The 23,806-nt window shown below is 35.9% G+C and overlaps 1 protein-coding gene and 1 non-coding gene across 2 annotated transcripts; one reads left to right on the top strand and one right to left on the bottom strand.

The window, feature by feature from the left end:
• Window positions 1–5,522: 5,522 nt before the first annotated feature.
• On the top strand, window positions 5,523–6,083 carry LOC127131135 (secreted RxLR effector protein 161-like). Its single transcript, XM_051060071.1, has one exon. It carries the CDS (start codon window positions 5,523–5,525, stop codon window positions 6,081–6,083), a length of 561 nt encoding a protein of 186 aa, XP_050916028.1.
• Window positions 6,084–8,450: 2,367 nt separating this feature from the next.
• On the bottom strand, window positions 8,451–8,557 carry LOC127132904 (small nucleolar RNA R71). Its single transcript, XR_007806908.1, has one exon. It is a non-coding gene; the product is annotated as a small nucleolar RNA R71 (small nucleolar RNA).
• Window positions 8,558–23,806: the final 15,249 nt, after the last annotated feature.

The raw sequence follows: 23,806 nt of genomic DNA, 5'->3' as shown, positions 1-23,806 counted from the left end.
AATAAAAGTCAAATTTCTTTTAATATCCGACGTCTATAATTAACTGACGGTGTAAAATCCTTTTACACTTTCAGTTTATTTCAATTAAACTCTATTTTAAAAACGTTAAAAAGTAAAAGCATTAAATATTAAATAGATTTAATTGAAATACACTGTCAGTATAAAATGATTTTACACTGTCACTTAATCATAGCCGTTGAATGTTGAAACAAGTTTGACTTTTATTTTAAAAATCTAAAAAATAATGCAAACGGGTGATGATGATGAACCGATTATGTAAAATATTTTACACTGACAGTGTATAGGAATTAATCTCATATTAAATATAATAAAAATATTAAAAAATAAATATAATAAAAACATTATAAGCTAAAATAATGAGAAGCATTAAAAACTAAAATAAAAGAAATATTGAAAAGTATTAAAAGCTAAAATGAAGGAAATAAAACCGATCGAAGGAAAGAGGAAAAATGCGAAATAGAAAGAAAAAAAAAGAGAAAGAACGAGAAAGAAAAGGGTTTGGGAGGAACATGATTTGCGAAGAATGAAAATAAAAAGGAGAAGATGAACGAAACCCTAACTCTACTAAATTTATGTATCAATCAACCGTGACGAACATCATTATCCTTTCACGCCTTCTCACCGTTCTCTCAGTGCCAATCAAGAAACTCAATCACAATCCCTTTTCACCTTCCCCTTTCTCTGCATCAAAGAGAAAAAGCTCTTAAATGTTATTTCTCAGACTTCCACCACCCTCCTTGCTCGAGTTTTTAATTCTAATCCCCATTTTTACTCTTTTTGACATGGAAGTGACACTTTGAAGATCAAATCAGATTTTTTTTATCTTTTCTTACTTTAATTTTTTAATACATTATTTAATTCTTACAAAAAAAAAATTCTTTGCGTGAAGCTTCAAAAGTTCTAAATTATGCAAGCAAAACTAGTGTCGTGGACAGATCATGTAGGAGTAACACTATTATTATTGATAGTATGTGTTGATTCCCTCCAAATGATGTATAGAAATTTCAATTTCCATTTTTTAAAATAAGCTTTTCTTTTATGAAATGATGTGATTTTTAATCTTTTATTTCATGTATAAACAGTTCATGTTCATTTAAAAAGATCATATACCAACAACACCACACTAGAATGAATTAGTGTTTGAAAGCATCACAACTTTTATGATATAATTTTTAATTTTTAATATAATAAGTATGTTAATATGATTCTGAGTCTGAAATTCTGACTTTGACATGTGTTTTTATGATTTTCAAAACCTTTGAGAGAAAATGAAGTAGTAACCCTTAATTTTGTTGTTGAATCTTTGTACAGTGACTTGTATTCACTAATTTGAATTTGAAAAACGATTCTCTAACTGATATTCTCTAATAGTATTGGGATGATACAATAGTTGTAATTCGTGTGGACCATCGTTGATTGAGAGTGATGCTAAATACTTTGTGTGAATATTTGACTTCATTGTGTGGTTACTTGATCTAACTATTGTATGCTTTAATTTTATTGGAAGTCCTTAATAATTCAAATGCTTGATAGAAGATTTAAAAAGCACTGCAGTGAAAACAGCTTATTGGATAAGTTATTTTGGAAATAAGTTGTTTTTGCAATTCTGTTTTTTTCTGTTATTCTTGAGCCTGTTTGTGGTTCCAATTTGTACCCTATAAATAGACATTGTATGTCATAGTTGAAAGGTTAATGCCATATGATTCAATTCTCTCAATCTTTCTCTATTTCTCTATCTCTCTCTATTCACATTATCATCTTCATCTTTCCCAAACACACTGTCTTTCACCAGTCCACTTCTGGTTTTTTCCAACATTTGGCATCAAGAGCTTTGGTTCTGATCCAATTCCGCTGCAATCATGTCCGTTTCAAACGATAAAATACCTACCAATATTCCAATCCCTGACTCGAAAAACTACGACAAATGGGCGAAGCAAATGAAGGTTTTGTTCGGCTATCAAGACGTTCTTGAGGTGATCAAAGATGGTGTTACGTCTCTCGTCGAAGGAGCTACGGATGCTCAAAAGGCCACGTTCAAAGAAGAGAAGAAGAAGGATTACAAAGCGCTGTTTTTGATCCATTCTTGTGTCGATGGTGACAACTTTGAAAAAGTAGGCGATTGCGATTCCGCAAAGCAAGCGTGGGAGATTCTTGAGAAGGCTTATGCAGGGGCTGCCAAAGCCAAAGTGGTGAGGTTACAAACTCACAAGCGACATTTCGAGTTAATGCAAATGGAGGACAAGGATTCGATAAACGATTATGTGACGCGTATTACGCATGTGGTGAATCAAATCAAGTCGTGCGGGGAAACTACGGTAGAGCAGAATGTTGTGTCGAAGATCTTGTGTTCTTTAACGCCAAGATTCGACAACATTGTCGTTGCGCTTGAAGAATCGAAGGATTTATCATCGTTGTCGAAGGAGGAGCTTCAAAGCTCACTAGAAGCTCATGAACAACGAATGGATGAGAGGGGAAACGATAAAGCGAAGTCGGAAATAGCATTGCAAGCGCGACTTCATGAGAAGAGTAAACGATCGGAGAGGAAAGGGCATCCGAGAGGGAAGTCCAATTTCCAGAATTTTGGTGGTAGAGATTCACAAAATTCAAAGGGGAAAAAAGGTGAGGGAAGCTCCAAGGAGGGTGATCAAGGAACCCACAAGCCATTCGACTAAAGTAACGTGAAGTGTTACAATTGTCAAAAGCTTAGGCATTTCGCAAAGTATTGCCATGCGAAACGAAGAGAAAATCGCACGGATGAGGCGAAGCTTGCTAGGGAAGAAGCGAATGATGACAATACGCTTCTTGTGATGATCACAGAAGAGAATTATGGCATGAGAAAAGGGCTGGACAACAGTGGCAGCAGTGCAGACAATTCTGCAGAAACGCGTTCGGAGAAAAACACAATGGTAACGGTTCGAGATGGAATTCAAAGTAGCGATGAGTGGTACTTGGATTCTAGTTATTCGACTCATATGACGGGAAGAAAGGATTGGTTTGTCAAGATCAATCAAGCGACGAAGAATAAAGTGAGATTTGGCGATGATACGACGTTATCCGCCGATGGCGTTGGAGATGTCTTGATCGTGAAGAAAGATGGTGGTCGTTCATTGATCAAGGATGTGTTGTACATTCCAGGAATCAAATGTAATCTCTTGAGCATTGGCCAACTACTCGAGAAAGATTACATTATTCGCATGGAAAACAAGGTATTGCACGTTTTGGACCGAAAGGGAGTTTTGGTACTTAAAGCACCGATGGCTGCCAATCGAACTTTCAAGATAGCATTGAAAGTAATGGAGCATCGATGTTTAGCTACAGCGGCAAGTCGTGAGGAGTGGTTATGGCATTACCGTCTTGGTCATCTCAATTTTCGAGACCTCGACGCGTTGCATAGACATGGTATGGTGACCGGGCTGCCAAGAATCGTGGTTCCAGCTGAGTTGTGTGTTGAATGTGTTCAAGGGAAGCAACACAAGAGTGTTTTCAGCAAGGATACAGGTCATAGGACCAAACATCTTCTTGAGGTGGTGTATTCGGACGTGTGTGGGCCGATGCAAGTCAATTCGTATGGAGGTAACCGATACTTTGTCACGTTTATTGATGATTTCAGTAGGAAGATGTGGATTTATCTAATCAAGAGGAAGGATGAGGTGTTTGATATGTTCAAACGATTTAAATCCATGGTTGAGCGACAAAGTAGTCACAAACTCAAAATTCTCAAAACCGATGGAGGAGGAGAATTTACTTCGAGGGAATTTAGGAGTTATTGTGACAATGAGGGTATTGTGCATGAGGTTGTACCACCCTATACGCCTCAGCAAAATGGTGTTGCCGAGAGAAAAAATCGGACGATTATGAACATGGTGCGTAGCATGTTGAAAGCAAAAAATCTTCCGAAAGAGTTGTGGGGAGAAGCTGTTTCTACAGCTGCCTATTTGATAAACAGGTGTCCTACAAAGAAGCTGGACAAGGTTACTCCAGAAGAGGTATGGTGTGGACACAAGCCAAGTTTGAGTCACTTGCGTGTTTTCGGTTCGGTAGCATTTCGACATATTCCGGGTCAGATTCGAAAGAAATTAGATGACAAGGGTGAAATGATGTTGCTGGTTGGTTATCATCCTACCGGAGGCTACAAGCTGTTTGATATGAGTAACAAGAAGATTGTGATAAGTCGAGATGTGATCGTGGACGAGTTTCGGCAGTTTGACAGCAGAAAATCAGCCATATCAGTTCAGGAAATCGATTTGCCTCAAGATGAAATCGATTTCATGCAGGAAAATCAGCATTCTGGAGCTGCTGGAACTGGTTCTGGTGAGGTTGAAATCGATTTGCCTCAAGGTGAAATCGATTTCATGCAGGAAAATTTGAATTCTCAGCCTGCTGAAGGTACTGTACAGCAACCTTTTGTAACCGAAACAGGTGAATCAAATAGACGACCAACAAGGCAAAGAGGATTGCCTCAAAGACTCCGTGATTGTGAATTATTCCGAGATAGCAAGATCAACAATGAGGGTGATCTTATTCACTTCGCTCTAATGGCCGAATCTGAACCGGTGAATACAGAGGAGGCATTAAGCGATCCAAAGTGGATGTGTGCGATGAAAGAAGAACTGAATTCGATTGAGAAGAATAGTACTTGGATGTTGGTTGATTTACCGAAAGGTAAAAAGGCGATAGGTGTGAAGTGGGTCTACAAAGTGAAAGCGAATCCGAAAGGCGAGATAATCAAGCATAAAGCTCGATTAGTAGCGAAGGGATTTTTGCAAAAGGAAGGGATAGACTTCGATGAAGTGTTTGCTCCAGTTGCAAGGCATGAAACCATTCGGTTAGTTGTTGCGATGGCAAATAACAACAGCTGGTCGTTGTATCAAATGGACGTAAAATCTGCGTTTTTGAATGGTCCACTTGATGAGGAGGTATATGTGAGACAACCACCTGGTTTTGTGATCAAAAATCAAGAGGCAAAGGTCTATAAGTTGAGGAAGGCACTCTATGGTTTGAAACAAGCTCCAAGAGCTTGGAACAAACGCATAGATGGATTTCTTAGCGATGTTAGTTTCAAGAAATGCGTATCCGAACATGGAGTTTATGTGAAACCGGATGCAAGTGAGGGAGTAATCATTCTTTGTCTTTATGTGGACGATTTGTTGATTACCGACAACTGTGAAAAGAACATTTCAAAGTTCAAAGGAGAGCATATGAAGGAATTTGAAATGAGTGATCTTGGTATCATGAAATACTTCTTAGGCATAGAGTTCCAAAGGACAAAATTGGGACTGCTCATGCACCAAAGAAGGTATGCCATGGAAATTCTGAAGAGGTGTGATATGGAGCATTGCAATGCTGCCACAACACCAGCCGAGACACGATTACAGCTGTCTTAGAGTGAAGAAGAACAAGATGTGGATCCTACTAAATACTGGAGATTGATAGGATCATTGCGTTACTTGTGCAATACGCGGCCAGATTTGGCGTTTAGTGTCGGTATTACGAGTAGATTCATGGAGAGGCCGAAGGTATCACACTTGGCAGCAGTTAAGAGGATCCTTAGATATGTGAAAGGTACTCTTGGTTGTGGAATTTTGTTTCCGGCAAGCGACATGGGCAGAAGTTGTGAGTTACTCGGATACACCGATTCCAATTGGTGTGGAGATAAGGATGATCGAAAGTCTACGGCGGGGTATCTCTTTATGTTCGGTAAGGCACCAATCTCTTGGTGTTCGAAAAAGGAACCGGTTGTAGCCCTCTCTTCTTGCGAGGCCGAGTATATAACAGCGTCGATGTGTGCATGCCAAGCTGTGTGGCTGGTGAATCTATGTAAGGAGTTGGACAGCAGTAGAAATGGGGCTGTTTTGCTACTTGTGGACAATATTTCAGCGATAAACCTTGATAAGAATCCCACATCACATGGGAGGAGCAAGCATATTGAAATGAGATTCCACTATTTGAGAGAATTGGTGAGCTCCGGACAATTGTGTTTAGGGTACCGCAGAAGCGAAGGACAAGTCGCGGACTTGTTAACGAAAGGCGTGACAAGTGATGTGTTTGATAACATGAAATAATATCACACTTTTGGACTCGATTTAATTAAATTATATTATTATTTGTTTCGATTTATTTTATATTATTCGATATTACTTGGTATTTTCCTTCTATTTATTCCAGGCAACATTATTTGAAGCATATGTGAAAAAGAAAGAAAAGGAGGTGCAAAAAGATGATAAGAAGCAATTTCCACTAAAGCCCAGCCCACAACAATCAACTAGAAGCGCTGAAGCTGTGACGACCGCCACACAAGGTGTGACGAGCGTCACGCCCCCCTGCTTTGTGTTACGAGCGTAACACATGGTGTGACGAACGTCACACCCCATTCCTATATTTTTGGGTTTGACGCGTAACAAAAGCACGTTCATCCTGCTTCTTCGCTTGACCAGTAGACTCGTTGAAACTTACTGAATGGAAACGGTTACATAATGGATTGATATAAATAGGACCAATGGTGGAACCCTGCCAGTCTCGCTCAATTTTCCAGTTTTCGGCACCGCATTATTTTTACTGTATTTCTTATTTTCCAGCACTCTACTTTCCTAGCAAATTTTTATTTCCTTTTCTCTTCCAGTCAATTTTAAAGCATTCAATTAATTTTCTCACAATAGTTTCTACACCGAAAACTATTGTGTAATTTTTACTGGATCTAACCTTACGTTAGATCATAGTATTTTATTCCTTCGTTTTTATTTTCTTGTCCGATCGAAGATTGTAAGAACAAATCCAACCGGTTTGTGGTGGAGAGTTCAAGCATCGAAGCTAGGAATAATCAAGACTTCTATTAATTTTACAGGTTCTTTAATTTTATTGTTTAAATTTATATATGCTCTGCACTACTATCTATTTATACTGTTTGTCTGATATGACTGTATTTAAGCATAATTATTGTTTAGGCTTGTTTAGCATGTCTGGCTAAATAAACTTAGATATCGGTATGTAAAGTAAGCGGAATGAAGGAATCAAAACTAAGTTGGTTTAATTTTGTTTAAAAACATAATCACTCTTTTTATGGTCTCAATTTACAGAGTTAATACCAAGGTTTTTGTACGAGAGTAAAAGACATAAAGAAGTTAAAATCAATAGAACGACGGTTTGAGCTTTTAACTGGACAGTGTAAATTGGACATTAATTTTAAATCAGGGCGAAAGCAATTTTTAGAGTTAATTAAATTCTAATCATTTTCAAAAAGTATTTTTAAAGGTTAAATGTGAGGACGAGAGTTAAGCAATTAAGTTTAATTATGTAATCTAAGTCAACAGAGCGAGAGTTTGAGACAAGGGTGTTTAAATGGTTAGCATTTTCTTAAAAAGAGTTTCTATAGATTCTGTTGTTTTCAAAAAGTGATTTTGGACTTAACTAATTAGTGACAGCGCACGTTAATATAAAGTCATAGTCTATTCAACAGAGCGAGAGTTTGAGAAAGGGCTTTTAAATCAATAGTGTCTACTGAAAAGATTTATTTTAAAACTACGAAACCGACGAAGATTTGATTCCCTAATTACGACGAACTGCATACCGATATCCGCTTATTTGATATTTAATCTAGATCTTATTTTAGTTTTATTTTTTTCCCTTAATCAACAAAGTATAATCCGCCTTAGCTTTACGAAGTAACCCTAGAAAACGGTATATCGATTCATAAGTCCCTGTGGGATCGATATCTTTTATTACTACGCGATTAGACTGTGCACTTGCAGTTAATATCCCAATAGACTCATAAAGTCGCGATCAAGTTTTTGCCGCCGTTGCCGGGGACTTTTATTTAGTCGATATCGTAACTCTTTCGTTACGCTGTAGAGACTAAGGAAATTTTTATTTCTTATTTTTCGTTGATTTGTATGCCACACACTCGCTCACAAGGCGAACCGTATTACTTACGAATCAACGACGTTGAACGATATCTCCGAGTCTTACGACGAATTGGGGAGTATCGTACAACAAACAATCTTCCTCCAATCGAAATTGTTGATCTTAAAAATCTTCTTCCTTCGCCGATACCCGAGATGGCAGAACCAGCTCGTGCTCTTCGAGATTACGCCGCTCCATCACAAGATGAGCCGCATTCGAGTATTGCTCCACCCGCAATCGAAGCAAACAACTTCGAACTTAAACCTTCGCTGTTACAAGCAGTACAACAGAATCAATTCTCTGGAAATCCTACCGAGGATCCAAACCTTCATTTATCCGTATTTGTTCAATACGCTGATACTGTTAAAGCTAATGGTGTCACTTCAGAGGCAATTCGACTTCGTCTTTTTCCTTTCTCGTTAAAAGATAAAGCTAGAAGATGGCTTCAGTCTCTTCCTTCCAACTCAGTCACCACATGGAATGAGTTGAAGAAAGTCTTTCTTGCCCGATATTTTCCTCTAAGCAAAACAGCTATGCTAAGAGTCCAGATAAATGGATTTAAACAGAAAGATAATGAGTCTCTCTTCGAAGCATGGGAAAGATACAAAGACATGATGAGACTTTGTCCACACCATGGTTTAGAGGAATGGTTAGTAATTCATACCTTCTATAATGGTCTCTTGTACAACACAAGGTTGACAATAGACGTTGCCGCAGGTGGCGCGCTTATGGATAAACCTTACGCTGACGCTTATCAACTTATCGAAAGCATGGCCCAAAACCATTATCAGTGGGGAAGCGACCGAACAATGGTAGAAAAACCTCAAACGAAAACTGGCATGTACGAGATAAGTAGCCTTGATCATGTTAATGCAAAAGTGGATGCTCTTGCCCAGAAAATTGAAAGTTTAAATGTATCACCTCCAGCCACCGTGGTTGCCGTGACTCAAACTTGTGAAGTCTGTGGAATCCAAGGTCACACTCCTACAGATTGTCAACTCCTAACAGGAATCCAAGCAGAGCAGGTGAACTATGCACAAGGAAATCCTTACTCGCATACCTATAACTCAAACTGGAAGAACCATCCTAATTTTTCATATAAGAGCAACAATGCCTTATACGCACCAAGACAAGCTCCAAATCAAGCCCCAACTATACCACCTGGATATCAAAATCTGACCCCATCTACATCTAACAATAACGTTCCTAGGAAATCCAACTTGGAAATCATGATGGAGAACTTCATAACTTCTCAACAGCAAACCAATAAAGATTTCTTAAACCAGAATGTACACACTAACGAACAGATTAAACAACTAGCAAGTAAAGTAGATGCCCTGGCTACCCATAACAAAATGCTGGAAACACAAATCTCACAAGTAGCTCAACAACAAGTGCCTACCGCTGCCCCAACTGGTACATTTCCTGGACAACCCCAACCTAACCCGAAAAGCCACGCTCATGCAATTATATTAAGAAGTGGAATAGAGGTAGAAGGACCATCTGATCCAAGAATTGAAAACCAAAACTCTAAAAAGCCAACTGAGGAAGAAAGTAAACCTAAGGAAAAGTAAGAGAGTAATAAGGAAACCGTAGAAGAGAAAGAACCTTATGTACCTCCACCGCCTTACAAACCACCTATCCCTTATCCTCAGAGGCTAGTTAAAACCAAAGACGCGGGCCAATTTAAAAAATTTGTTGACCTACTGAAACAATTAAACATCACCATTCCTTTTACAGAAGCTATTACACAGATGCCCTCATATGCTAAGTTCTTAAAAGAAATTCTTTCTAATAAAAGGAAACTTGAAGATAGCGAAACCGTTACACTCGCTGCTGAGTGCAGCGCGATAATCCAAAATATGCCTCCTAAACTTAAAGATCCTGGTAGTTTCTCTATACCCTGTCACATAGGAAAATTTGTCATAGACAAAGCTTTATGTGATTTAGGAGCCGGTATCAGTGTTATGCCCTTGTCCATATGCAAGAGACTTGAAATGGGAGAATTAAGACCAACTAAAATGTCTGTGCAATTAGCAGATCGTTCCGTTAGATATCCCGTAGGAATTCTTGAAAATGTTCCTGTGCGCATAGGTCAATTCTACATCCCAACCGATTTTATAATTATGGACATAAGAGAAGATGAAGTTACACCCATTATATTGGGAAGACCTTTCTTAGCAACTGCCGGTGCTATCATAGACGTAAAACGAGGACGAATCACTTTCGAAGTAGGAGAAGAGAAAATTGAGTTCATTCTTTCCAAATTTTTGAAAGCACCTGCAATAGATGACACATGTTACTTCATGGATATCATCGATGAATGCATAAAAGAAACAGAATTAGAAAATGACAAATCGTCTGACTATCGTGTAGAAGACAGACTGAACCATTGTTTAGCAATAACACCGGATCCTACGCAATGCCTTAAGAAACAAACCCTCGACCTGAAAACACTTCCCAAAAATCTGAGATATGAATTCCTAGACTCAGAACTTGAACGACCAGTGATAGTTAATGCAGACCTAGGAAAACTCGAAACCGAAAAACTCCTACATATCTTAAGAAAATATCCAACCGCACTAGGATACAACATCACCGATCTTAAAGGGATAAGTCCTTCTATTTGTATGCATCGCATCATGCTAGAAGAAGACTGTAAAACTTCTAGGGAACATCAGAGGAGACTAAACCCGATCCTGAGTGAGGTAGTGAAGAAGGAAGTAACGAAGTTATTAGAGGCAGGTATCATATATCCTATATCTGATAGAAAATGGGTTAGTCCTGTACACGTAGTACCAAAGAAAGGAGGTATAACAGTTATCGAAAATGAAAAAGGAGAAACTATAACCAAATGAATCGAATCGGGATGGAGAATGTGCATTGATTATAGAAAGCTAAACAAAGCAACCCGAAAAGATCACTTTCCTTTACCATTCATAGACCAGATGTTAGAACGATTAGCAAAGCATTCTCATTTCTGCTATCTAGACGGTTACTCAGGCTTCTTTCAAATACCAATTCATCCTGATGACCAAGAAAAGACAACGTTCACATGTCCTTTTGGTACCTTCGCTTATCGACGAATGCCGTTTGGCTTGTGCAATGCTCCTGCAACCTTCCAAAGGTGCATGATGGCAATATTCGCCGATTTTCTCGAAAACATCATGGAAGTCTTTATGGATGACTTTTCCGTATGCGGGCAAAGTTTCGAAGAATGTCTGGAAAACCTAGAAAGAGTTCTAGAGCGATGTGTAAAAGTAAACCTAGTACTTAATTGGGAAAAATGTCACTTTATGGTACAAGAAGGAATTGTTTTGGGACACATTATATCAAATATAGGAATTGAAGTAGACAAAGCTAAAATAGAAGTAATCGAAAACCTTCAACCTCCGAAAACTGTGAGAGAAGTACGAAGCTTCTTAGGACATGCCGGTTTTTATCGACGATTTATCAAAGATTTCTCTAAAATAACTAAGCCTCTAACCGGATTATTAATGAAAGATGCTGAATTCATCTTCGACAATAAATGTTTAGAAGAATTTCAAACGCTTAAACAAGCATTAATCTCCGCGCCCATAATGCAGACTCCGGATTGGAATGAACCATTCGAAATAATGTGTGGCACAAGTGACTACACCGTAGGCGCTGTTTTAGGACAACGAAAGGATAAAAAACTTCACGTCATATATTATGCAAGTAGAACTCTAGATGAAGCACAAATGAATTACGCCACGACCGAGAAAGAACTTCTAGCAGTAGTATTTGCACTAGATAAATTTCGTTCTTACTTGGTCGGAGCTAAAATAATCGTTTACACTGACCACGCTGCCATTAAGTACCTCCTAAAAAAAAGGTAGCTAAACCTAGACTCCTAAGGTGGATCTTGTTGTTACAAGAATTTGATTTGGAAATCAAAGATAAAAAAGGAACTGAAAACGTAGTGGCAGATCACCTTTCTAGACTAGAAAATCTGGAACCGGAAAGAACATCAATCAACGATGACTTCTCGTACGATAAACTTATAGCTAATTTGGAAGAAAATAGAGCTGATAAACAAGTAGAGACCACCTTGGCTGTATGCGTTACACCATGGTACGCCGACTTTGTCAATTATTTAGCCGCCGGAATAGTTCCACTTGATTTATCCTACCAACAAAAGAAACGATTCTTCCATGACATAAAGCATTATTATTGGGACGACCCTTTACTTTTCAAAAGAGGCCCCGATGGTATTTTCCGTCGGTGTATATCTGAAGAAGAGATAGAAAGTATAATCCAACATTGTCATTCCGCTCCTTATGGTGGACACGCAAGTACATCCAAGATCTGCTCTAAAATCCTACAAGACGGTCTTTATTGGTCAAACATATGGAAGGATGTGCATGTTACTGTCAAGAAATGTGATAGATGTCAATGCACAGGAAACATATCTAGACGTGACGAAATGCCACAAAAGGGCATTTTGGAAGTAGAAATTTTCGACGTGTGGGGAATAGATTTCATGGGACCTTTTCCACCTTCTTTCGGTAACAAGTACATACTCGTAGCGGTTGACTACGTATCAAAATGGATTGAAGCTATAGCTTCTCGAACAAACGACACACGAGTAGTAACTAGACTCTTTAAGAATATAATCTTTCCAAGATTTGGTGTCCCAAGAATAGTCGTCAGTGACGGTGGATCGCATTTCATATCTAAGATACTCGAAAAACTATTGTTTAAGTATGGTGTGAAACATCGAGTAGCAATACCTTACCATCCTCAAACCAGTGGACAAGTGGAAGTGTCTAACAGAGAAATTAAGCAGATATTGGAAAAAACAGTCGCCACGTCAAGAAAAGACTGGTCATCAAAATTACCCGAAGCTTTATGGGCATATCGAACTGCTTACAAAACTCCCATAGGAACAACCCCATTTAAGCTTATTTATGGTAAATCTTGCCACCTCCCGGTAGAATTAGAACATAAGGCCTATTGGGCTATTAAAAATTTAAATTTAAACTATAAGTCCGCCGGTGAAAAGCGAATCCTTGATATAAACGAATTAGAGGAACTTAGACGAGACGCTTACGAAAATGCCAGAATCTACAAGGAAAGAACGAAAAAATGGCATGATAAGCGCATATCAAGGAAAACTTTCAAACAAGGCGACGTAGTCCTATTGTTTAACTCTAGACTTAAGTTATTCCCAGGAAAACTACGATCTAGATGGTCAGGCCCTTTCCAAGTCACTAATGTTTTCCCTAGTGGAGCTGTGGAAATTAAAGGCAAATCTATGGAAGCATTTATCGTAAACGGGAAGCGTCTGAAACATTATCACTATGATGAAAACAATAAAGACTCGCAAGTCCTGCACTTAGACGTATTGTCTCCTAAACCTATAGATTAACATTTACTAGTTTTATGTCGAGCTTGCGACATTAAACAAAGCGCTTCGTGGGAGACAACCCACAAATTTTTACTATCTTTTCTTTGATTAGTCTTTTGATTTTATTTAGTATTCATTCTTCATTTATTTTATTTTATAAAACTTTTCTTCTTTTCTTCTTTCGGCATCTGGCCAAATCCTGACTAAATTCTTGTTTTTCTTTTCTTTAGTTAACACTAACCTGATGGGACAAATTGATCGTATGGGTATCAAATTCAGAGGGAAAGCTCAGAAACAAAAGTTTGAAGAACTAGCAGAGAGAGAGATGCTACTTAGTTTCTATGCTGATGATTGGGCAATGACTGCCCTTGGACTAAGAAAGAGTGTCATGTATCTGCTGAGTCAAATAGGATGGGAAACCACTCCTATTCGAAGACAATTTGTCACTTACCGGAGGCTAACTCTAGAATTCCTTAGCTCCCTGATCTATCTACCCAGCCATGGAAAAGGAATAAGCAGAGGTTTCATTCAGTTCAGGATGTTCAATATGGAGTATCAATTTAACATTCAAGACTTTACTAACCTTTTAGGGTTTCCTACCTCTTTTGATACATTCACCATGAGCCAAGAAGACCTTTTTGAATATAGAGAACTTGAACATTTTTGGGGAAGTTTAACGGGAAATGACGACCCTGAGGAGCATGAGTTTCTTTCTGGAAACATACATAACCCAGCCTTTCGTTATTTCCATAAAATCCTAGCACACACTCTTTTTGGGAAGAAATCAAACATTACCACAGTTTCACGTGATGAACTCTTCATCATATTTTGTGCTTCCCAGAACCGTCCAGTGAATGGTGCCACTTATATGTTGGCGAATTTTGACCGCCTTATTCAAGATGACCGAGCACCAATTCAAATAGGCGGATTGATAACCATGATTGGTAATGCTATCGGATTACGCCAACCCATGCTTGACTTGAGCCCTTTTTGTGGCATTGCGCCTATGAGTATACCCTTCCTCTTCAACACTATGTTTATAGGAAACCTAGGACCTAAAGAGTTTGAATTAATAGTTAACAACCAAGTTCTTTGCCTATTCACCTTGCCTAGCCCGAGGACTAGTGTTCAGAACCGAAACAATTGGCTCTACAATCTGAATGGAATACCTTCTCCTGTTAGATCTACTGAATCCATCCAAGACTATGAGATTTGTGACGACCAGATTCCTTATGCTGAATCTGACCCTCAGACACCATCTGGTTATTATGATATTGATTCTCCACCTCATCCTATCCCGTCCGAAGAGTCGGCAATACCTGATCTTAGACATCATATGCCCAGAACTGATTATAACACCACCATTCAAGCCTTGATGTCAGAACAAGAAGCCATCAGAAAAGAGCTAACTAATATGGGACATGAATTTCTGGGATACATGAGCAGTATGACAAATCAATTCCACGAGTTGCTAAACCGTGTTAACTCCTTTGCTCCTCCGGCCAAAGATCCTACAAGTGGCTAGAAGTTTTTAGTTAATTAGTTTTAGTTTTAGGGAATCTATAGTTTCATTTAACATTATTTTAATCTTAGTATTTGTTTTTTTTCGCATGTTTGCCTTTATCTTCCAATGCTACATTATGGTTATTTTATGAAGCTATTGCATTATTGGTTTATTTCATTTTATTTTGTTCTATGCAATATCTACAATTATCAATAATGATATTTACTGTATGCTACTTACATAGCATATTAAAAGAAAAAAATATATTTACACTATGGTGTAATAGAGTAGCATGCATGGTATTTCTAAAATATATCTATAGCGAAATAAACTAAACATAAACAAAACAAAATAAAAACAATAAAATAATAAAAACATATTATGAAGCACCCACATAAGTGACCGTTGCAAGCTGACTGGTGTGACGAGCGTCACACAAGCCATCACGGTCGTCACGCAAGTGCATGTGACGCCCGTAACACCTTCCGTCACGAGCGTGACAGCTCCAAAATAGGTGAACGTTAGTGACCGTTGGGGGACACGACCGTTACACCTCACTTTTTATTTTCCCCATTCATTCACCTTTACTCCATCCCAATCACATTCATCCACATTTATTTTCCTTTCACCCACTCATCTTCCAACTTCCAAAAACTTTCCCTATAAATACCTACACTCCATTTCTCCCTAAACCACACCTTTCCAACAAACCACTCTATACAAATACATTTTCACCCTCTTTCATTCTTTCACCCACCTATCGATATGGCGGAAAACCAACAATTCAGAAATATCATCTTCCGATCCGAAGACGATAACTTCCAACGCGAGCAGTTCGAACGATTTCAACAACGAGGTGTCGTCTTTACCAGGTACCCTGATTTAAATTGTTTACAAGAATTAGGATTACTTCAAGGTGTACAATGGATGCTTAGGCTTGCTGATTTAACCTTTCTTTGCACACACAATCAACCTACCTACCCATCACTCACCTTAGAATTTTTAAGTTCTTATTCTTATAACACTCCAACCGGTGAAGACGAGTACTTAACCGGTACCGCAACCTTCCGCATGTTCAACACCGAGTACTCACTATCCCAGGATCAGTTGAGTGCCATGCTACAATTCCCTGTAGGAGACCAAGTCCACCCAAGAATCCCTCTGAACTCACATTGGCCCATAAACGCCATCAACCTCTTTAGAAAAATATCCGGTGTGGAAACCGATAATTGGGATGCACTACTTGCTTCCCACATACACAACCCAACCATCCGGTATTTTATCCGCATTCTGCAAAACACCATTTTCGGTCGACCCAACAACAGCAAAGTCAATGCCAAAGAATTATTCTTCCTCCACTGCGTCTTTGCAATGGATATAAAGGTAAACGCCGCTTCTTTCTTATTTCACCATATCCGCACCCTATATGCTAGAGGCCGCCAACCTTTCGTGATTGGAGGATTAATAACCTCCATAGCACTTGGTTTCAATCTAGGGGACCGACTTCAAAATTTACAAGCTCTTCCACCCCTATTTATGGATATAAGCTATTGTCGCTCCAGCCGCTTAATCAAAAATAGCGTAGGCGGAAGGTATTATCTTATGGTGAATAACCAAGAAGTCCCAAGCGTTGTTTTACCCAACATTGCCCTCACAGATGTCACCAACCCCGACCGATTCATCTACGACCTTAATGCTCCCGAAGCTACCGAGCCTACACAAGTAAACTCGGCCCCGAACGAGTTTGAAGAAATGGAGCAAGGTGATCAAGGTCTTGAGCAACAGTCAGCCCCGCTTAACCCTTCTGATAATGCAACTGGTCCATCCTCCCGACGTCATCGAAGAAGAAGGCCAACAACTAATGATGACATCATGGATGCTATTGATGCCATGCATGCATAGAATACCGAAGTGATGCAACTTATGCGCCAGATGCAACAACAACAGGAAGCGAGGAATGCAATAACCGACCAGCGGTTCACCGATTTGCTCAGCAGGTTTGATGACTTAGAGGTTCGTCAACGATCACTGGGGCCGAGAATAAGAGGACGTCGGCAAAATTAAGCATATTTATCTTTCTATTTCCTTTCTTTTCGCTTTTCTCTAAAAACATTGGGGACAATGTTTCATTTAAGTATGGGGGGAAAAACTTTGTTTCAGTTATGATTACTCCTTTTTCAACATTTCTTTTTCAAGTATGTATTTCCCTTTTCATTGTTATTTCCCTTTCATTTATTGTATTAATTTTAACAAAAAAAAAATATATAATATATATTTATTTTAAAGTTAAGTCCCTAGTGTGAAAAATTCTTATTATCTGTTCCCCTCAATTTTCTTGAGCCATAACAAAAATTCAACACACTCAAAAAGTATAAAGGTTGCCTATTTTATCAAACTTGAGTAAAATTAAGACAAAAATTATTACCGCCCCAACGCTCTAAAAACCTCAACATGTTAGATCAGAAAAGTCCCTATTATACCAATCCCTTGAACTTTTAGGTTTATAGTAACCCCGAGTAGTTTATACGAGAAGTCGGCACCATCTTAATAGCAAACTACGTGGAGAGCCGATGAATATAAGTGAATGATTCCCAAAAGAATATCAAAAAATCAGGAAATGCACTAATTAAGTTAGGTGATCCTTACCCGATCATTTAATCCAAAGGTTGCGAATCCTACAAAAACAGTGTATGAACGATCCATTGTGAGTTGGTTCAGCGGTTTCTGGTGCTGAACTTGGTAGGGTGGACTACGGTCCGATCCCCCGCAATCTGCGATGGACTAAATGACGAAGTTATCCAACTTATGTACCAGAACTTCAAGCTAAAAAGGGGATCAGAATCACTAACCGGTTACTCCACTATGTGCGCGAAAAGATAAAGGGTTTAATGTGATTTCGCCAGAATGAAAACGGGTGAAATAAGAGTAAAGGAACTAGGATAGCTATAATAGCGTGACTCGAACTGGTTTGCATAAGGTGGGGTTATCTGAGGTTGTAACGGTAGTTGTTGATGTTAAGATTAAGCTCAGGCTATTTCTGAATGAGATTTACTTGGAACCTAGCGCGAATTGATGTGTGTTTAGAAATTTCATCTGGCTAATATTTTAAAACGATTTCTATACTGTATCTTGCTTGAGGACAAGCAAAAGTCTAAGTATGGGGGAGTTTGATAACATGAAATAATATCACACTTTTGGACTCGATTTAATTAAATTATATTATTATTTGTTTCGATTTATTTTATATTATTCGATATTACTTGGTATTTTCCTTCTATTTATTCCAGGCAACACTATTTGAAGCATACGTGAAAAAGAAAGAAAAGGAGGTGCAAAAAGATGATAAGAAGCAATTTCCACTAAAGCCCAGCCCACAACTATCAACTAGAAGCGCTGAAGCTGTGACGACCGCCACACAAGGTGTGACGAGCGTCACGCCCCCCTGCTTTGTGTTACGAGCGTAACACATGGTGTGACGAACATCACACCCCATTCCTATATTTTTGGGTTTGACGCGTAACAAAAGCACGTTCATCCTGCTTCTTCGCTTGACCAGTAGACTCGTTGAAACTTACTGAATGGAAACGGTTACAGAATGGATTGATATAAATAGGACCAATGGTGGAACCCTGCCAGTCTCGCTCAATTTTCCAGTTTTCAGCACCGCATTATTTTTACTGTATTTCTTATTTTCCAGCACTCTACTTTCCTAGCAAATTTTTATTTCCTTTTCTCTTCCAGTCAATTTTAAAGCATTCAATTAATTTTCTCACAATAGTTTCTACACCGGAAACTATTGTGTAATTTTTACTGGATCTAACCTTACGTTAGATCATAGTATTTTATTCCTTCGTTTTTATTTTCTTGTCCGATCGGAGATTGTAAGAACAAATCCAACCGGTTTGTGGTGGAGAGTTCAAGCATCGAAGCTAGGAATAATCAAGACTTCTATTAATTTTACAGGTTCTTTAATTTTATTGTTTAAATTTATATATGCTCTGCACTGCTATCTATTTATACTGTTTGTCTGATATGGCTGTATGTAAGCATAATTATTGTTTAGGCTTGTTTAGCATGTCTGGCTAAATAAACTTAGATATCGGTATGTAAAGTAAGCGGAATGAAGGAATCAAAACTAAGTTGGTTTAATTTTGTTTAAAAACATGATCACTCTTTTTATGGTCTCAATTTACAGAGTTAATACCAAGGTTTTTGTACGAGAGTAAAAGACATAAAGAAGTTAAAATCAATAGAACGACGGTTTGAGCTTTTAACTGGACAGTGTAAATTAGACATTAATTTTAAATCAGGGCGAAAGCAATTTTTAGAGTTAATTAAATTCTAATCATTTTCAAAAAGTATTTTTAAAGGTTAAATGTGAGGACGAGAGTTAAGCAATTAAGTTTAATTATGTAATCTAAGTCAACAGAGCGAGAGTTTGAGACAAGGGTGTTTAAATGGTTAGCATTTTCTTAAAAAGAGTTTCTATAGATTCTATTGTTTTCAAAAAGTGATTTTGGACTTAACTAATTAGTGACAGCGCACGTTAATATAAAGTCATAGTCTATTCAATAGAGCGGGAGTTTGAGAAAGGGCTTTTAAATCAATAGTGTCTACTGAAAAGATTTATTTTAAAACTATGAAACCGACGAAGATTTGATTCCCTAATTACGACGAACTGCATACCGATATCCGCTTATTTGATATTTAATCTAGATCTTATTTTAGTTTTATATTTTTCCCCTAATCAACAAAGTATAATCCGCCTTAGCTTTACGAAGTAACCCTAGAAAACGGTATATCGATTCATAAGTCTCTGTGGGATCGATATCTTTTATTACTACGCGATTAGACTGTGCAATTGCAGTTAATACCCCAATAGACTCATAAAGTCGCGATCAATGTTCAAGAGACTTATGAAGAAGTTGAACATGATGAGTGTGGAGCATTTGAATTAAGGTGGTGTATTGGAAGTCCTTAATAATTCAAATGCTTGATAGAAGCTTTAAAAAGCACTGCAGTGAAAACAGCTTATTGGATAAGTTGTTTTGGAAATAAGCTGTTTTTGCAATTCTGTTTTTTTCTGTTATTCTTGGGCCTGTTTGTGGTTCCAATTTGTACCCTATAAATAGACATTGTATGTCATAGTTGAAAGGTTAATGCCATATGATTCAATTCTCTCAATCTTTCTCTATTTCTCTATCTCTCTCTATTCACATTATCATCTTCATCTTTCCCAAACACACTGTCTTTCACCAGTCCACTTCTGGTTTTTTCCAACAAATTTTACTCTTTGGTTAAAATTATTTTTTAATTTTTAATTTGGAGTTGTTTGATTAAGCTATTAGAGAATAATTTGGTGTAGATATACGAGTTTTTGCACTTAGAGACTTAATCTATACAAGTCAAATGACTTGTATTCACTAATTTTAATTTGAAAAACTATTCTCTAACAACTTTTCTAATTAGAAAATTAACTTATATTCTCTAGCTTAAATTGAAAAACTATTTTCTAACCGTATCGTACTGGATGATGAAAAATTATTGGGTATGATTTATTTATTTATTTAGGGTAGTTGCTGTCATGAAATAGCATAGTTGCTAAAGTGCATAAATATTCAAAGAGTTTATAACACTTTGGCCCTATAAATTAATCGGATTAGAACAGAAATTGAGTAAATTAATCGGTTGAGAAAGTGAATTAAATATAAGTGTTAAGATTAAATAATTAACAAGTGACATCATAAATAAATTTAGAAAAAAATGTGATGATGATTTTGTTGGTGTTGTTTCTCATTCTTCACTATCTTGTTGTTGTCCTTTCACTTCCTTCTTAAACAATAAGGATGCATAGACTTTATTTTACTGTCATGAAGAATGAATGTTTAGTTTTTTTTGTGTGAAATATTTAGATATTGCAAACCATTTCTCTTTTGATCATGATTTAGGAATGAACAACAATCAAAACATGATTTGATACATAGGTAAGATGCAGAATCACAATTATAATATTTGTGTTGTCATGTTGAATTTTAGTTTCAAGTGAATATATGGATGTTTTGATTAGAAACATTGTTATGATTTTCAAATGTGTTATGATTGAGAATTTAACTATTCACATTTCAAATTTTAATTTAAAATTTTTATATAATTTAAAAATTTTAAGCTGCTATTTTATATTTTGATATGAAATTTTTTATGATTTAATTTGAATATTTTTTATTTTAGATTTTTATTAGTAATTTTTTTATAACTTGAAATTAAAAAAAGAATAAGCCCATAACTGCTTCAGGGAAGAAAAAAATAAGGATTATAATTTTTTTCGCAGTGTTTTAAACTGCCATGGTTGAAACCGCCGTAAAAAAAGATAACTGTCATATAACCTTCGCAAATTGCATTACCAACCGTTGATAATAACTGCCGCGAAAATAGCTGAACAGCAACACTTTGAAATCGCCGCTAATGTATACTACGTCGGTTAAAACCGACGCAATTAGATTTTTAAACTGCGGCAAAACGGTCTTTATAATGTAGTGTCTTCTAAAGTATTTGAAAAACGTAACTGCTCCCTTACAAGAGATGCACGTGTTTTCTTTAAGGATTCTATGACACTATAAAAATTTGAAATTTCTCTTTAAAATATTGAAATCATTTTTCTTTGAAGAGATATTTTTTTAAATGTGCCTAAAGCACCATCCTGCATTTCTCTAAATATTTGTAATGATTAATTATAAGATGATTTAAAATCTAAATCATTTACCTCTAAGCCTTTTTCCTTTTTGTGCACCATTAAACACACATGAGCAGATTCATTATCATATGAAATTGAAATAGAATTAGAATAGTCTTCGTCTTCTCAAGTGATATAAGTTATGCTTGTTGGAATATTTTATAATTTAAATATTATTTAATTATTATATTTCAATAATTATAAAGTGGGTATATATATTTTAATTATATTGACTATTTATCAAATTAAGAGTCTTAAAAGTGGTCAAATAAATTTAAAATGCTATTTAGATTTCTATTAAATCCTTAATTAATTAATTAATTGGATATGAGCTCATTAATTAATTGGATATGAGCTCAAATATGAGTTGATTTCAAAATGACCCATTTCAGAATAATGGGAACCTTAATTGGTCATTACTTTATATATAGACTAGTTCCCAATATACTTTACACAAACCATTTATCTCTTTTCCCAATATGAAGAGTATTTAAGAAAAGTATCGGTTGAGGAAGAACCCTACAACCACCCGGTGATCGTTTCTATTTTAGCTTCCAAGATTACCGTTCAATAGATCTAAGTAGTCATGTAATCTCTTCTTCTCTCGTATACTAACATGTCGTTAGTTCCGTAATTATATCCATGTTTTATTATCTATTCTATTTTATTCTAAACTGACATAAAATATAGAATATGTATATTTGATGAATTGTAATGATTTAATTCCAACAAGTAATATTAAAGTAGATCTTCATATTAAGTTTATTGAGATTTATCCACTAAACATATATTTGAAATTCATGATCGTGTGAATTTTGTTTTTCAAAACATGAATTTCAAATAAAGGATTATACATTTTCTATATATAAATATTTTTAATGGATGATTTTAATTGTTTGGTTCTTAATTTCATTATAATCTTAAATATTTGTTTTGATCGTGATTAAATATATTATAAATAAAGGAAATAAGTTCATAAAAATTAATATCTTTATGTTTTTTTTGAAAGAAAAATATTTGCGCAAATTTTGATTTTGTTTGAGAGATATGTTATTTAATATATATTATGCTAAATATATTTGGAATCATATATATGGTTAAGATCGACTATTCAGAATCATAAAAATATATTTTTATTAAAGATTTTGATTTTCAACACTTTATTTGTGACTAGAGAGTATATATTTAGAAATATATATTTATGTAAATTATTTGGAAAAGATTAATATTGAACTTAAATATTATTTTGGTGATTTGTTTCTTGGTTTTGAATTAAAAAAAAGTTTTATTATCAAATTATTTATTTGATTTTTAATTATTGTTTTTTCATTCAATTTGATTCACATAAAATTTGCAAATGAAATTAGATTTTGAGAGATAAAATAAATATTAATTTGTTTAATACACATTTAATTATTATATATTATTTATGAATTTATTTTGGAATACTTTGAATGTCTCTTAAAATTATAAGGTAAAACTAAAGATTTGATACTTTAAATTTTGGATACTTTGGATTTTAGAATTTGTTTTGTTGATTCTAAAATAATTTATTTAAAGAATTATTTAGTGTATATGTGAATTTATTTGACATTTATTTATAGAAATATTTAATACTTATTTGATTTGAAGTTATACATTTAGCATGATTATGTTATTTGAGTTTATTGTTATTAAGTTTTATACAATACATTTTTTATCATGCAATTTGTATAAATTCATAAAAATTATGTTTTATTGTGAATTTGTTCTCACACTAAGGACTTTCAAAAAATATTATTATTATCAAACAACATCCTAAATAAATACGACCTATATTTATGGATAGTGTCTTGTAAATTTAAGACTCTTCCCATTGAATTTATTAAAATGTCTAGTAATTTTGATTGAGTTGATCGAAGCAACATGTTGCAAAAGTAACATTTATTGTGTAAATTTGATTCAACCAGAATTACAAAAGATGTAGTGCGTAAATGTCTAGTAATTTTGACTAAGATGCTTTAGAGGTTGCTATTTACTGGAAGCTAATTCAGAGCTTCTGATCACAGTAGCTTTTGATTATCATCAAATTCTGATTCTCCAATCAGATGCAAGCACATACTTAAAAAGATTTTTAAGATGCTTGAATCCAAGATAGAATGAGATTCCTTGCAACTCATATATAGAATGTGATATATAAGTAGTATTATCACATGGAAGTGTAATTCTTCTTTCATAAATATGAAATTCTACTAATTAATATTTAGAATATCAAGTTTGGAAATTGTTGAGTAAAAACAAAGAA

Source organism: Lathyrus oleraceus, chromosome 3 (genome assembly GCF_024323335.1).
Source record: "Lathyrus oleraceus cultivar Zhongwan6 chromosome 3, CAAS_Psat_ZW6_1.0, whole genome shotgun sequence".
NCBI classification, from domain to species: Eukaryota; Viridiplantae; Streptophyta; class Magnoliopsida; order Fabales; family Fabaceae; genus Lathyrus; species Lathyrus oleraceus.
The sequence above is the reverse complement of the archived record's forward strand: the minus strand, read 5'-3'. Positions and strand labels throughout refer to the sequence as shown.

Coding starts and splice junctions, on each gene's coding strand:
- LOC127131135 (XM_051060071.1), top strand. CDS start 5,523: ATGGAGAGGCCGAAGGTATCACACTTGGCAGCAGTTAAGAGGATCCTT.